Source organism: Monodon monoceros, unplaced genomic scaffold, assembly GCF_005190385.1.
Source record: "Monodon monoceros isolate NGI ecotype Baffin Bay Population unplaced genomic scaffold, NGI_Narwhal_1 Super_Scaffold_1, whole genome shotgun sequence".
Lineage (NCBI taxonomy): Eukaryota > Metazoa > Chordata > Mammalia > Artiodactyla > Monodontidae > Monodon > Monodon monoceros.
The window spans coordinates 46,932,516-46,949,244 of record NW_021703765.1 but is presented as its reverse complement, the minus strand read 5'-3'; the positions used below and the strand labels follow the sequence as shown (position 1 = coordinate 46,949,244).

The following is a 16,729-nucleotide window of genomic DNA, read 5'->3' as shown; positions in this document are numbered from 1 at the left end:
TTCCCGAGGAAGTTAGAGAAGGAGCAAAGATCATGGACAACTCTGTCCATTGAATTTTGCTAGATATAAATAGAAACCCCTTCACTGGGGCCAGCACTTGGAGGGAGAAGGAAGGAAGTGGGGATCCTCAGGTTGCTGTTTGCTCACCTACTACAGTGTGAGTGGAAACTTCAGCTGTTCTGTTACTTAGCACCCAGGCATGTCACTTGGTTGGTCAGATATTTTCTTTACTCAATGACTCTTGCTTGTTGCAGCTGATCTAAGGTTGTAACGTTGTTTCCTTGGAGATTGTCTCAAATTTGTCATCTGTTTTATTAACGTGCTTCCAGATCACTCTCTCAATCTTGAGAAAACACTGTGGGAGCTGTGAACACTGAGAATTCTGCTGGCTTGGTGCCCACTGCAGATCCACAGGGAGGGAATAGACTCCTGGCGGTACGGTCCCATGTTTTCTGTGGTCCGCTCATGTCTCTGTTCCCATCTCTCCAAGCTGGGAAGCATTATCAGGGACTGACAGAATTGTCTCTACCCACTTGCCTTAATATTCTGACACTCTCACAAGTATAGGAATTATATATTGGTTCTTAGAATCCTCTTTTCATTTGGTATGGAATATTCTTTTAAATTGTAGTATATCTGGCAGGTATCTCTCAAGTCTTAGCAAATCCTTACCTTTTAGAGGCAAATGGATGTGACTAAGAGGGATTAATTAGAAAGATTGGAGAGTGAGATCAGAAGAGACAAGCAAGGCAACTATTTTTAAGAAGGATAGTGTGGTTATTAATTTTAAGCGCTGCAGAGATAGCATATAGAATGAGAATGGAGCATAAGTAGGATTTAGGCAGCAGGGAGGCCACTGAGGTAGGAGAAATAGAGGAGGAAGTTCCAGTGCAATGCCCAGGGTAGGGGAGAGATTGCAAGAAGGTATTAAATACATGACGAATGTGAATTAATTGTGAGAAGAGTATGTGGCAGAGAGATGGTCAGTGATCCCTCTGGTCATCAATTCCCCTTCCCATAAAATAAGTGGTAGACTAGGAATCTCTAAGGTACCTTGTGCTGTAAGGGGCCACCAAGGTGAAGTAAGGGCTCATGCTCCTTGATGCAAACTACCCAGGAACTTCCCCACCAAATGTGTAGAAAGAGCACCGACTATAAGTTCTCTTGCTGAAACATTGAAATGGACCCTAATCAAGCCTTTAGATCTAACTTCCAATGCACAGGAAACATGGGGGGAGAGAGGACCGAGGCTAAGATACCAACAAGGAAACAGTAGGTCATGTCCAGAATGTGGAACATTTTACAGAATAACAAGTCAATGGCACCAAAAAAAGGGAGGAAAGGGGAGGTGTGGCTGACTCTTACCGCACCCCAGCTGACTCCTCTGCGGCCACGGTGGACTGTTGCTGTCCATGTTGGCAGGGTCCTCCAGGGTCACCTGGTGCTGTCTGCTTCTCTGTCTCAGGCCTTCTTCTGGTATCACAGGAGCTCACTCAGCCACTGAGCAGGGCAACCCAGAAGTAACAAATGAGGGGTGAGAGTCAGGGGATAAAGACCCTTCTTTCCTCAATTTTTGGTGGGACAACTCAGATGCATGCTACACACTTCCTCAGAGTATCCCCTGCAGAATTTAAACCTAGTTACCCACAGTCATAACCTGCTCATCAGTGCATCTTTTCTTGGCCTTTTCTGTCTCACTTTTCTTGTTCTATCATTTTTGCTTCCTAGCACTACCTCCCAAATAAAATACCTGCACCCTGGTCCTTATCCTAAGGTCTACTTTTGGGGAAACCTAAACAAAGACAAGGGGACTATTCAAAAATAAAAGAGACTTAGGAGGCAAAAATGCCCAAATACATCAGGTGGACGTCAGTTAGATTGGGCTTGAACAAACCAACTATAAAATGATATATTTATGGTAATCCAGGAATTTTGAATACAGGCTTGGCATTTGATGATGTTAAGGATTTTTCTGTTAGTTTTGTTGTTTATAATAATACTATCATGTTTGTAAGAAAACGTCTTTATTTGGAGATGCCTAAGGGTGAAACCCCTTATACATAGGACTCAGAAATCACCTGATATGATGTCAGAATTTATTTTTAAAAAGTACTTAAAAGGAACAAAAAAAAAAAAAAGAAAGAAGAAAAAAAGAACGAATGAAAGAAAGAAGCAAGGTAAATGGAATAAATAAAGCAAGTGTGACAAAATGTTAACTATCAACTCTGGATGATAAGTATATGAACTATATTATATTCCTTATTTTGTACATTTTCAAAATCTTTCACAATAAAAATTTTAATCCTTCTTTTAGAAGAGAAACATTTTAATTCCCAGAAAATACTAAGTTTGATAGGAGGCAAAATTCCTCCAGGACGGCTGACTTTCAGAGACCTAAGTATAGAAAGACTTTCAGACAACTCTTTCATACAAGACAAGAAACAAACAAAAGACCCTCCTACTCCCTCTGCAAAATAACATCCACTAAGTACTCAACTCCTGTATTCCCTGCCTGCAGCCCTGCCAAGCGCCACGTGTCTCTCTCTGAAGTATCAGAGACCAAACAGACTCTCCTGCAATCAGCATATTCCACTGCAAGAGGCCAGCCACTGAGGAATCACATGAACAGCCCTCTGTGCACCAGACCGGGTTTTCAAATATTCTGGCCAAGAATAGTTCCAAGGGCAGAGCTCAGGCACGCCATGCAGCTCACATAAAGAAAATTCCATACGTTTTCCACGGGCTGATTCAAGATACCCACAGAAACAGACCAAGGCGTTGCCCAAGCATCAGTTCTCGAGACAGGAAGGAACCCCTGAAAAAGAAAGAGCTCTTGGTCTCCTGCAAGGTAAAATGTGTGCCTCAGATCTGCCAGTGAAAGAGGATCACAAACATATGGTTAATGACTCATCCCAAATGGAAAAACAGAGTTTGTTATATTTTATGGCGATTTTACATGTCGAAGGTACATCTGTTGCTATTTATGCTGACATGTATGTAGAGATTGGCAGACTCAGTTCTCTGTAGGGATGAGCGAAATCCAAACCAAACCACAGAACTTTCTAACTTGGAGGCTGGCTCCTGGGATGGAAAACAGTTTCCTGATCCCTTGAAACACTGCCCGGTGGAGCAGGGTGACTGGGAGAGGCCACATCACAGGACTGCACAGTTGGATGAAGCAACAAAAAGTCCCGCTTTGCACAGGGCCTCCAGAGGGACCAGAGCAAACACAGGAAACACACGAGAGGCATCGCAGAGCTCAGGGAACGTCTAATGGGCTTCTTGTTAGCGAACGCCTTCTCTGGGTGACAGTTTCAGGCCAAATAGACCACGTCGCTTCTCACACAAACACGCCACTCGCCACCCAGGATCATGCAAAAGCCTACTCCCTTCAGTTTTGGTAGTAACGTTCTCCAGCAGGGCGGCCAGGTGCTCTGGCAGACATTTTTTTCCAGTTGGGTAATTGATAAGTTTGAAGACTTTTCCTCAGCTAAGTACACTTGCACAGTCTGCTATTTTATAGACCGTTGGTCTTTATTTCTGTTCTGTTGCATGGTTGTTTACGGTCTGAAGAGTGTGGGTCACGCCTGTTTAACCTAACCTCTGTCTTGCTCCCCCTTCCCCCCTCCCTCTCCCCTTCTTTGCGGGCGTCTAACGGAGGAGACACAGAAGTGAATAAGCAGCTGTATATATGCCACGGCTGAAAGAGAGAAGGGCTGGGAGAGTGTTATTGGCTGAATTGTGTCCCCGCCCATACCAGGTTCATATGTCGAAGTCCTAACCTCTGATCCCTCACAATGTGACTGTATTTGGAGATAGGGTTTTTTTGTTTCTTTTTCGTTTTCAGATTCTTTTCTGTCAGAGTTTATTACAAGATACTGACTATAGTCCCCTGTGCTCTGCGGTAGGTCCTTGTTGTTTATCTATTTTATATATAGGAGTGTGCATCTGCTAATCCCAAGCTCCTTATTTGTCCTCTCCCCGCTTCCACTTGAGTAACCATAAATTTGTTTTCTATGTCTGTGATTCTGTTTCTGTTTTGTCAATAAGTTCATTTGAATCATTTTTTAGATGCCATATGTAAGTGATATCCTATGATATTTGTCTTTCTCTGTCTCACTTCTCTCAGTATGATAATCTCTAGGTCCATCCATGTCGCTGCAAATGACATTATTTCATTCTTTTTTATGGCTGAGTAATATTCCCTTGCATATATACACACCACATCTTCTTTATCCATTCATCTGTGGATGGACATTTAGGTTGCTTCCGTGTCTTGGCTACTGTAAGTAGTGCTAATATAAACACTGGGGTGCATGTATCTTTTCAAATTAGAGTTTTCTCTGGATATATGCCCAGGAGTGGGATTGCTGGATCATATGGTAGCTCTATTTTTAATTTTTTTAAGGAACCTTCATACTGTTTTCCATAGTGGCTGCACCAATTTACATTTCCACCAACAGTGTAGGAGGGTTTCCTTTTCTCCACATCCTTGGATATATGGTTTTAAAGAAGTGGTTAACTTAAAATGAGGTCACATGGATGGGCCCTAATCCAATATGATTGGTGTCCTATTAAGAAGAGGAAATTCGGACAAACAGATACAGAGAAAGGGAAGGCCATGTGAGGACACAGGGAGAAGACGGTCATCTACAAGTCAAGCAGAGAGACCTCAGAAGAAAGCAATCCTGCTGACCCTTTCACCTCAGATTTCTAACCTCCAGAACTGTGAGAAAGTAGATTTCTGTTGTGTCAGCCCTCCAGACTGTGGTACTTTGTTTTGGCAGCCCGAGCAAATGAATACAGAGAGTCAGTCAGATAAAGTGCCATGAGAATCCAGCAGTGGACGAGAAGGCTGTAGTTTAGTGGGATCAATAAACACCATCTGGAAGAGGGAGAATATTAACTATATCTGAGAAATGGGTAGAATCTACTCCTGCTCTAGGGGCAAGGCTGAAAAAACAGAATCAGGAGCTCAACTTGCTTACACAGACCTGCCCATGGCCTCAAATCCGGTCCCCAGCAAGTCCCCCGGCATCATCCATGGAGATGTGTGCTCCACTCTTGCGGCTATGGCGCCTTCACAGCAGTACACACAGTGCTTGCTGTCTGATCCTTTCCAACAGTCAACTCTACTTTCGAGTCAGTAAACCCACGTGAGAATTAAAGTGCTTGTTAATCCCTTGCTCGTCTGTGGCTTATTACCACTTAACATTGGCTGAGAGCCAGTGGGGAGGTGGCAATCACAAAAACTCATCTACCCCACGATAGGGGTCTCCAAAGACGCAAACTCAGTATGAAAAATGGAAACTTAATAGACTGTAGTAGAGTATCAGGGAGACCTCTTCGGTTAACTCACTCACTACTTGTTTCTAATCACCCGCTGTGCAATGACTGCTGTTGAATGTTGTATCACCCACATACTGAATTAACCTCCGGTGCCTCTGACTATTGTCTGAAGTATTATCAACGAAATCCACTCCTTCGAAATCTGCATTATGAAAGCCCAAGAACGTATTACTGACAGTCATGGAAAATGTATTTAACATTCTTATAAATATTATAACTCCCTTTCTGGCAGTGGGCAAAGTTGCTCCTTCTGCACTGATTTAAGCGAGGTCTGGCTTCGTCTCAGAGAAGCTCAGGGTGTTGGGCTGAGAAGGTTCAGGCAGGTTTAGTCTCTGGCCTCTCCTCTTGATTTAAACCTTCAACTTCAGAAAGAAGATTGCAAGTGTCGTTCAGCCACAGTCGTCAAAAAACACCCCAGGTGTGGCAGGCTTGTTTCTGAATGTTAGGGAGATGTGACAAGAAGAGACATTTTGGGTCATTAATGAAAAACTTTGAGTCCCAGCAGCACTAGATAGATATTGGTTGGAATGTACATGTATTTGCTATAATGAAGGGCAAGGACCAAGCCATCTCCTTTTAAAGACCCCAAAATTTAAAAAATCTTAGCTGCAAAACTTCCTGTGTTAGATCCAGCTTCCTCCCATTATAATAGCTATGCACCCACATTCTTGATGAAAAGGGACACAGGGACAATTATCCCAATGACTCAGGCCATGAATTTTTTGTCTGAAAGTATCAAACAGTATGAGAAAGGGGAAAGATTCCACTTTGGAGAAGTCAAGAAATTTCATTTCTAGACCTGTGAGTGTGTGTGTGTGTGTGTGTGTGTTGGAAAAGGGAGCAAGGAGTATTATCCAGGGATTAAGGGCTTTGGGATCACACACCTGGGTTTGGGTTTCTCCCTGTGTGGTAGGGAAAATAATGTCCCCCCCACACACACACATCCACACAAAGACAAACACATCCTAATCTCTAGAACCTATGAATATATTATTACCTTACAGAGCAAAAGGAACTTTGCAGATGTGATTAAATTAAAAATCTGGAGATGGAGAGATTATCTTGGATTATCCTGGTAGGTCCTATCTAATCATAAGGGCCCTCATAAGGGCAAGAGAGGGCAGGAACGTCAGAGTCAGAGATGCGATGATGGAAGCAGAGGTCAGAGAGAGATGACAGTTGTGAAGAGGTCGTGCTGCTGGCTTCGAAGATGCAGGAAGGTGCCAGGAACCAAGGAAGGTAGGCAGCCTCTAGAAGCTGGAAAAGTCAAGGAAATAAATTCTCCCCTAGAGTCTCCAGGAGGATCCAGCCCTGCCAACCCACTGTAGACTTCTGACCTTCCTGGACTGTAAGGCAATGTCCCTGTGTTTTTTTAAGCCATGAGGTTTGTGGTCATCTGTTATAGCAGCAATGGGGAACGAGCGCACCTGCTTCAGAACTTAATAGGAGTAACGTACTCTTGGGTGTGTTCCTTCATGAGATGGAGCCTCAGTTTGTGCATCTATAAAAGGTAGTGATAAGGGCTTCCCTGGTGGCGTGGTGGTTGAGAGTCCGCCTGCCGATGCAGGGGACACGGGTTCGTGCCCCGGTCCGGGAGGATCCCACATGCCGCGGAGCGGCTGGGCCCGTGAGCCATGGCCGCTGAGCCTGCGCGTCCGGAGCCTGTGCTCCGCAAGGGGAGAGGCCACAACAGTGAGAGGCCCGCGTACCGCAAAAAAAAAGGTAGTGATAATAATACACATTTTACAGGGTTGTACAGTGAGGACTGCACGAGGCCATGCAATGTGAAATACCCAGTCAGGGTCTGTGGAATTATTACCGTCTCTACCTCAGATGTTGTATTGTCGACCACGTCCTCAACAACTGTATTTCCATATCTTCACTTGTCCAGTGTGACTCTAGGCCTCTCTTAGCCAGCTCGGGCTGCTATAACAAAATACTGTAGACTGGGTGGCTTAAACAACAGGAATGAATTTCTCGCGGTTCTGGAGGCTGGCAGTCCTAGATCAGGGTTCCAGATGATAGGCTTCCAGCCAGGGCCCTGTTCCTGGATGGCTGTGTCCTCACTTGGGAAAGAGAATAAACTGTAAGGCCCTACCTCCCAATACCATCCCACTGGGGGCTTAGGGTTTCAACATATGAATTTTGGGGAGGACACAAACATGCAGTCCACAGCAAGGTTATAACTACTTCTCAGGGTGGTTGTGAAGATCAGATGAATGAATAATGTAAACCAGAGTGTTTAAGGGAAGATTCAGTTAAGTAAGAGTGGTTTCTTTGGCTTTTGCTTGGATAATACCCAGGGATGCTTCACTTCCCTGTCACTTATGGGCAAAGCCTGGTGTCGCTTCCCACCCCTGCCCGGATGGCATGTAACACCCTCTACTATAATCATGAGCTTATGAGTCTCCCTCCCTCACGATCCATGAGATGAGCCCCTGGGGGCAGAGCCCTGCCTAATTCATGTTCGTACCTCCAGAACCTCACTGTAGATGTTTGCTAGAGTTATAGAAGCCCTATGAACCTTCCTGTACCCTGTCACACTCAGTCCTAGGCCCCCTTTTTGCTACTGCTGTATGGCTGAGACTATTTCGCTGTAAACCAGTAGCTTTCAACCCTGGTACACATTAAGATGTTTCAGCCCAGCAGGGTTAGTTCTTCCTTACCACTCCCAGGCTGGGCTGAAACAAATCAAACCACACCCTTCTTTTCTTTTAAGATGCAGTTTCATTTAAAAGCACCTTTTGGTAGTTCTGTTTTGGTGTGACATATTGACACAACTATCAAAATGACAGTTTCTGACTTTCATTAATATCAGAACTGAGACACTTCTGTGAATTTCAAGAAACGTGTGCACAAGTATTGGAGAAAAAAGTTGTGATATGGAAGCTGAAAGGGTTCATGACAGTTTCCATTTTTATTTCCTAGTCTACTGAAATTTGACCAGTGTTCTAGAACAAAGTATAGTATTAAAAGCTCAAAAGCTAACTACAGTTTTTGGAATAAACTTCACCATAGCTAGACATTCATTCACTATACTTGGAGTGAGTTTTTGTAGGGGGCTTTAAAAATCCATTAAAACAATGCGTTTAAGTGCTACTGTATGTAACTGTAAAAGAAGTTTAAAGTAAAACTCTAATAACCTCAAGAAAATGCTCAGCCTTTAATTCCAAGTCATTGAATGATAGCCCCAAGATCGTCATCTCTCCTGATATATGGCTCTTTTCTGGCTGTTAGAGGGATATTTATGATCCCCATTACATACATATGAGTAAATGATACAGATGGCTTGAATGCCAATTAATGCACATGAAAATAACCAATAATATATCTTCTTTTCATAAGTGACAATAATTTGACATTCTTGAAATAATTTCTTCCAGTTTTTCAAATTATGTTAATTGCGCTTCCTCTTTGCTTCATTTATCTGTGTGGTTTAGTACTCATACACACATTTACCAGCTCACACACAGAGGCAATTACTGTCACTGAAATTTATTTGAGAACAAAATCACCTATAGATGTGGACATATAAAGACTCACCTGTGTTCTAATTATGCCAGTCCGTAGTTTTCTTTAACTTTTAAGATAAATATTTTAAAAGAAGCATGTTTTCTTTCCTATTGTATTCCATTTCTGTAATAAAACTTTTCCCCCAGAAGTTTGGTAATAGGAAGAAAAACATTCTGTATTTTGATATTCCAAATCATGGCTTATATAAGTTGTAAAAAAATGAGTACAGTTCAAATAACAGGAAACATTTGAAATGTTTCTGATGGATTTCATTTTGTAAAATATGTTTGATTGTGCATTTATTCCTTAAACAATTTGCACCTTTTGTATATTTTTCTTTACACTTTTAAGGTATAATTTATACATCATAAAATACACATACAGGAAGTGTGCCATTTTGTGAGTTCTCATGAATGCATACAGCTGTGTAACAAACACTGCAATTAAAACACAGCACATTTCCATTGTTCCACTAAGCTTCCTCATGCCCCTTTGTAATTAATCTCCCCACCCCGGATCTCTAGATGCAACCAGTGTTCTAATTTCTATCACTATAACTAATTTTTGCCTCTTCTATAACTTCACATAAATCGAATCAGGTTGCATGTGCCCTTTTAATCTGGCTTCCTTCGCTCAGCCTAATGTTATAATGGTTCGCGATTCATCTGTGTTACATGTATTGGTTGGTTGTTCCTTTTTATTTCTGAGTGTTATTTCATTCCATTAACCTGTTGATGGACATTTGGGTTGTTTCCAGTTTGGGGCCATTATAAGTAAAACTGCTGTGAAAATTCTTGTACAAATCTTTTGGAGGACAGACGTTAATATCTAAGCATTACATATCTAACTGACATACTTTATATGGAGGAATCAAATCAAGATATTTATGTCTCCCAACCACAAACCCCAGTGCATACCAGGATCTAAAGGCGATAGATAAGACACATTATTATGTGGTGGGCTGCTGGCCAAAGTAACGTCCTAGCTCCTCCAGGACTACCTATATCCCTTACTTAGCATCCTTAGTATAAACAGAATTGACTTAGCTTTCCTGCTGCCTGGTATGGTGCCCAGTACCTAGAAAGAACTCAGTGAACTCTTATTGAATTTAAATGATAAATGAATGAATGAATGATTCCTGAAGTTCCATATAAATGAGTAAAACTTCAGAGAGGATCATTGCCACTGTGATGAAATCTAGAATGAAGCTTTTCTTTCTCTCACCCAGATAAACATGGTCCTGCCCTCCAAAATTCAGTAAAGAATAAAAAACTTTGAACATACCATAGCAATAAAAATCCAAGAATATAATACTGGGGTGGGTTGATTGAATGCCTTCTCCTGATGCTGTTTTAAAATCCCAGGAAAGACTGAGATATCTCACCAAAGCTGACCTAGAAGGTGGTTAGGAATTAGTCAACATTGCCTCCTCTGGGGGAGCTATAAAAACAAAAGGTCTTCTTGAAAATACACAGATACCCTCCAAGACCACCTAATGGTAGGAGGCCATGCTTTTTTTCCATTCTTTACGTTTCCTTCCAAATGGAGGACACATACACTCCTGGCCTGTTTCCACCCTGTTCCCCACCCTTCCGCTGGTAGCAGGGTGGAATCAATGATCTGGGAATGAGTTGGGAAGATGAAACAGGGCATATTTCCCAGACTTTTCCTCTCTTCCTGTTCTTGAGAGCGAGTCGTCCATAGGAAGCAAATATTTGCCCTGCTTCTCCTTGTCCCACGTTTTACAGGGCAGCCTCCCATGTGTAGGGGATAGGGGATAGTGATCCAACCAACACGATCCATTCCAAAGTCTGTCTAATTCTGGGTCTCTCTATTACACAGCCTTCCTCCCTGAAGGTACAAACCATATTCCCCAAAATCAGGGTAGAAAGGTAGTATTTTGGTCTCCTGTCATACTTTTAATCTTATTTCTCAAGCTGTTTCAAACTGAGGTGGGGAAGAGGGTTTTATTTGCTTGGCGTCTTCATACCCTATTGAATCTTGAAACTATTTCTTGTCCCCATCCTTACATGGCTTTAGAAACGTATCTGATACATTTTTTTTTTTTTTGATCTTGAAGGACTCATTGAATTACTCCAAAAGCATTTTGTCGCCTAAATATATAAAGTAGTAGTTACATCACATAGTAGAAAAGCTGAAAATTAAATAGTACCAAAGATTTATGGCCCAGATTACATGCTGCCCCTATTGTCACCCCACAAACAGAACAGAGGATCCAAGTGTAATCTGTTTTACAGATTAAAAAAGTCAAAGACACAGGCAAGATTATCCAGTGAGTCTCTGGCAGAGAGAAGTTGGACTTTCCTACACTTTACAGCTCATGATGATGGCGCATCCCCACAAATATATTTATACAGGGACTTTGGGTAGAGAAGCAACTCAAAAGGGAATTCACACTCTCCCAGAGAAAGCTTGAAATTAGCCCCAGTTTTCCAGATCTGGAAGGTCAGCTGAGTCGGGCCAAGACCTAAGCTTAAAAATGATTTTTGTGCTCATTTAGAGAGTGAGACTGTGAAATGGCTCATCCATTTAGGGGACCTTCCTAGAACATTTTCAGCTAATGATGTTGCGAAGTGAATCTGAGAAAAGGGATAGAGGATGGACTGAGCTCCCCTCTTCCCGTGTGGTCACTCACACGTCATTTCCACATTCCTATCCATGGTGCTACTTTCCATAATGTTAGCTCTGGAATGATGCCTTCACCCCAAGGCCAGGCCTTTGAAATTGTTGGGGTCACGGACTGGCTTTGGCCAGAAGTGATTTTCTTGTCACAGTCTGGCACATCCTTAGGTTGTGAAATCTCTCTAATGCTGGACACTTATTAATAGCTTTAAAGTGATTTCAGAAAGATGTGCACAGAGGCTCCACGATGCCTCTCCAAGCACCAACAGGAGCTTGGAGGTGAGTCACAGTCTCAAATGCTGCCACCCTATCAATGCTGGTGTCAACCTTTCTAGACTAAACCCCACATACTGCCACAAACCTTTTAATTCTTCTTACCAGAAAGAGTACATTTTTGAATTCCTTCATTTTCAGTGTATTGGATCTCAGAATTCCCAGCCAAGCATCCCCACCACTTTCTTGGATACTCTAAATAACACAAATTCCAAGCAAAAAGAGAAAAAAAAAACAGCTTTGACATTAAAAAGCATGGGAACAACTAGCCACGTTGGTTTTGATCTCTAACTGAGGTAAGGTGAAGTGGCGATGTTTGTGTTTTGGTTTTTTTTTTAACTTCCCTCTTTTTCCTTCACACTCCATCATAAGAGACGCCCACCCAGGTCAGGCAAACACGTTCAGTCATCTCTGATCCTTTCTCATTTCCACCTAACAAGCTCTTCTTTGTGACTGCAATCCTCTGCTTGTACACACATTTATTCCTCTGCACTGGCTCCTGAAGAGTAGCCCATGTGTGTTAAAACCGCAAAATGGAGCTCATAATGATTTTGCTGCTGCCTTATCCATACGTCTAGCTGCAGGCAAGGCATTGAAAACCAATGAAATCAGGCAGCTTTCCTCAACACAGAAATTAAGATGTCGGAATGTTCACAGAGACCCACAGACAGGAGAACAAGAGCACTTGTTCATTGTTGGAAAGAGAACACTGCCTTTCTGCTTCTTTGGTAAATAAAAGCTGTGCGTCTGTCAGGAGGTGATAGCTTAGGACATTGTGAGTGTACAGTCAAGCTCCATCTACCAGCACATTCTTTAACGGCAGAGCTTGCAAGGAAATTTCCAGTGTTCCTCCTTCTTTATCATGTTCACAGCCTCTTTAGCACTGACTGCCCTTTTGCTTTTCTGGTGCTCTTTACAAGCTGAAAACACTTCCAGAAGCCAAATCACCAACTTTCAAGGAAGGTGCAAAATGCTGTTTCTTGCTTGAGGCTCTCTTTCAACTGCCTTTCTCTTTCAGGAATAATAATGACTCCCTTCAAGAAGGCTCTGGCAGAGAGGGTGATGAAGAGAGGTAGATCCTTCTCTCTCACAGAGGAAATTGAAATTAGCCTAATTAGATTTTCTGAGCGCTTAGATACCACGGTGATAGACGCCATCTAAATACATAGACAGATCGGAGGAGAGCACAGATGTTGCGTGAGACCACTGATTTAGTTCCAAGTCAATACTCTTAATTAACTGCAAACTGTTTAAATATATAACATTCCCAACATGTAGCCAGTAGCACCTATATAGAACTCTTCGTGCCAGTACCTTAAAGCAGAAAGCAGATTAGGGATCACATCCAAAAGTACAAAACTGTAATAATAATTTCTTCTATTTAATGTAGATACACTGCCTCTAAATCCAGGTCCCCTAATGGTATTACACGCTTGGTAGATAATCAGCTCTGTCCAAAATAGGAATGCAGCCATCAATGAGGTGAAAAAACAAATAACAAGAAATTTAAAAAACCAAAGCAGCTTCGATCTAAAAGACACCAGCTATCCATATAGAGGGAAGTTTCTGGGGTTTTTTGTTTGTTTAGTGTTCACCTGACCTAAGTAAAACACATCTGATTCCTAAGTTGGTCGGTGCCTAGATGTTGCGGTCTTGGTTGTAGGCCGAACTCCTGGAGATTAGAGGGGGGCTTACTTCTCACTCAAGGAAATGACAGTATTTAGAGTCTGAGCATTAAAGTCAGCCTTAAGTGAGAAGCAGAACGACTCTGAGAATCTCCAAGGCTACTGGCAATACTCACAGGTGACATATTCCTTTCTCTAGAAGTTGAAACAAAGTGATGCGCTTACAGTTTATTCTCTTATTGGTTTATTCCCTTTTTCTCTTATTGAATTACCTCATTCTCTACAAGAAAACTTCACTTAATAAATATAGTACCCACATTTGTTTTTCTAGACTGTAAATAGTCTGTTAAAAAAAAAAAAAGAGGTCTCTTTCCTCAAGGGACAGACCCTGTGACTGGGACGATGAGAAGCTAAACAAAAGCAGCAGGTGTTTGTGAACGTACGAATGAGGGATTCATTGTATGGTTATGGTCGACGTCCGAATTTTTATTTAACCATATAGCAAATATTTATTAAGCACTTATTCTGTGTTAAATCCTGGACAGACAAAAATAAACAAAGGATTTACCTGCCCTCATGGAGTTCACAGTACCATAAAGAAGATAAAGACTAAAGACATAAACACAGGCACTACTAGTAATGATGGTGGAGGAGGGTGGCTATGTGAACCCTCCCATAGATAATAATTATAAAATCTGTACACAATATAAAAAACAATTATTTATAGGAATAGGAAAACATCCAAGAGAAGACAGAAGCCAGAGGAAAGTTTGCTTTTAAAAAACTGCAGCTAGGGGAATTCCCTGGTGGTCCAGTGGTTAAGAATCTGCCTTCCAATGCAGGGGACGCAGGTTCGATCCCTGATCGGGGAACTAAGATCCCATATGCTGTGGGGCAACGAAGCCCACATGCTGCAACTACTGAGCCTGTGTGCTCTGAAGCCTGCGCACCACAACTAGAGAGAAGCCCACGTGCCACAATGAAAGGTCCAAACAAAGACCTGACGCAGCCAAAAACAAAAAAACAAACAAAAAAAAACTGCAGCTAGAAGAATTGGGAGTTTATAGTTGTCTTGCCTGAAGATGTTCCCTGACTGGCTAGGGTGATGGAAAACATCAGGCACCTTACAGGTTCAAGATACCGGAGAACAGAGCACAGGGGAAATTTTACGGGGGAAATCTGTAAGCAAGAGAATGGCAAAAGGATTGAACCTAAAAAATCTGAGCATAAATTTTGCCCAATCACTGGTTGCTCACTAAAGTATGCATCTATGGGGGAGAATCTGACAGAGACATCAAAAAAGCAAGCGGTGGCCAGAAAGGAATCTAGCCTTAAAGGATAGAGCTGTTTGGGGTGAGTTCTCTGGATTTACCAAGAGTCAATTTAAATATTCAGCAGCTGGAAGTCAGAAGAACTGAATGGAATTATTAACAGCTACACAGCACAGGCGACACAAAGTTTTCAGTTTGACTCCAAGCAAATTAACTGCCTAATAAAACAACAATAACAATAACAAGCGTACTCTAATTAATATGACAGAACCCAGACTCATAACATTGTATTTTCTACAATGTCCGCTTTACAAACAAAAATTACTAAACATGCTAAGAAACATAAAAATGTGACCCATACTCAGGAAAAACAAAAAAGTCAATAAAAACCAACTCTAATTGGGTCCAGATGTTGGCCCAATTAGACTTCAAGTCAGCTATTATAAAATGTTCAAATAATTCAAGAAAAATGTTCTTAATGAATGAGCAGTTAGAAAATCTCGACTGAGAAATGACAACCATAAAAAATTGAAATTCCAGAGCTCCAAAGCACAATAACTGAAATAAAAAATTCACTAGATGGGCTTAAAGGCAGATTGCAGTGTCAGGAGAAAGAATCAATGAATTTAAAAAGAGATTAATAGGAATTATCCAATCTGAAGAACAAAGAGAGAAAGGATTGAAGAATAATGAACAGAGCATCAGAGATGTATGGGACTCCATCAATAGATACAGCATAGAAACTGGGATGATTTCAAATTGGAATGATAGAAAAGGAGAGGCGAGGAAGGACCAGGAAAAGTTTTTAAAGAAATAATGACCTAAAGCATCCCAAATTTTGTGGAAAACATTAACTTATAACTCCAGGAAACTCAGCAAACCCCAGGAATGATAAACCATTATAGTCAAAGTGCTGAAAGTCAAAGGTAAACAGAAAATCTTTAAAGCAGCCAGAGAAAGATGACATGTTACATTTAGGAGAATAATAATGTGATTACCGACTGACTTCACATCAAAAATAATGGAAGCCATACGAAATTAGAATGGCATATTTCAGCTGCTGGAGAGAGAAAAAAACTGAAAACCAAGAATTATGTATCCAAAGAATTTATCCTTCATAAATGAGAGAGAAATTAAGGCATAGCCAGACAAATGAAACTAAGATAATTCATTACCAGCAGAATTGTACTATTAGAAACACTAAAGGAAGTTCTTGAGGCTGAAGGTAAATGACATCAGATGGCTACTCAGATTTGCAGGAAGAAATAATGAGCACCAGAAACACTAACACTAAGGGTGGTGGGAAGGCCAGGGAAATGAAAATATACTGTTGCAAGATTACTATGCTTTACTTGAAGTAATTGAACATGAACTCTAAATAAATTGGGATAAGTTAAAGACGTATGTATTGTATTAACCTCTAGAACAACCATTATAAAAATGCATGAATTGGCTCGATAGTAAAAAGCCAACAGAGGAACTAAGGCAAAATATTAGAAAATATTTAATTAACACAAAAAAGGTAGGAGAGGAGGAACAAACAAACAAAACCCAGATGATCTGAAACAAAGAAAATAAATAGCAAAATGGCAGACGTAAAGTCAGCTATTTCAATAACTGCATCAAATTTATATTGATTAAATATTCTAGTGAAAAGGCATGATTTTCAGATTGAATATAAAAAGCAACCATTTATATACTGTTTATAAAAGATACTCTTTAAATACATAGGAACAAATAGGTTAACTGTAAATGGATTGAAAATATAGCATGCTAACATTCAGCACAAGAAAATGGGAGCAGCTATATTAACAGGAGACAAAATAGACTTCAAGATAAGGTATCTTGCTGGAGATAAAGAGAGAAACATCATAACGGCAAAAACATTAAGAAATATAGCAATTTACAATTATACATATTTATGCATATAATAACAGAGTTTCAAGATAATCAAGTAAAACTTGGCAGAGAAATAAACAGACCCACAATCAGGAAGACTTTAACATACCTCTCAGTAACTGATAGACTAGCTAGACAGAAAAATAATAATAACTG

General features: G+C 41.1%; 1 protein-coding gene across 1 annotated transcript in view; it reads right to left on the bottom strand.

The window, feature by feature from the left end:
- Window positions 1-1,420: 1,420 nt before the first annotated feature.
- The window catches only part of ZNF521 (zinc finger protein 521), a 327,831-nt gene continuing 312,522 nt past the window's right edge, over window positions 1,421-16,729 (bottom strand). The window contains exon 7 of the mRNA XM_029231459.1: window positions 1,421-1,500. Within this exon, the coding sequence (XP_029087292.1) occupies window positions 1,480-1,500 (21 nt within the window). The 3' untranslated portion in view covers window positions 1,421-1,479. The remainder of the gene's footprint in view (window positions 1,501-16,729) is intronic.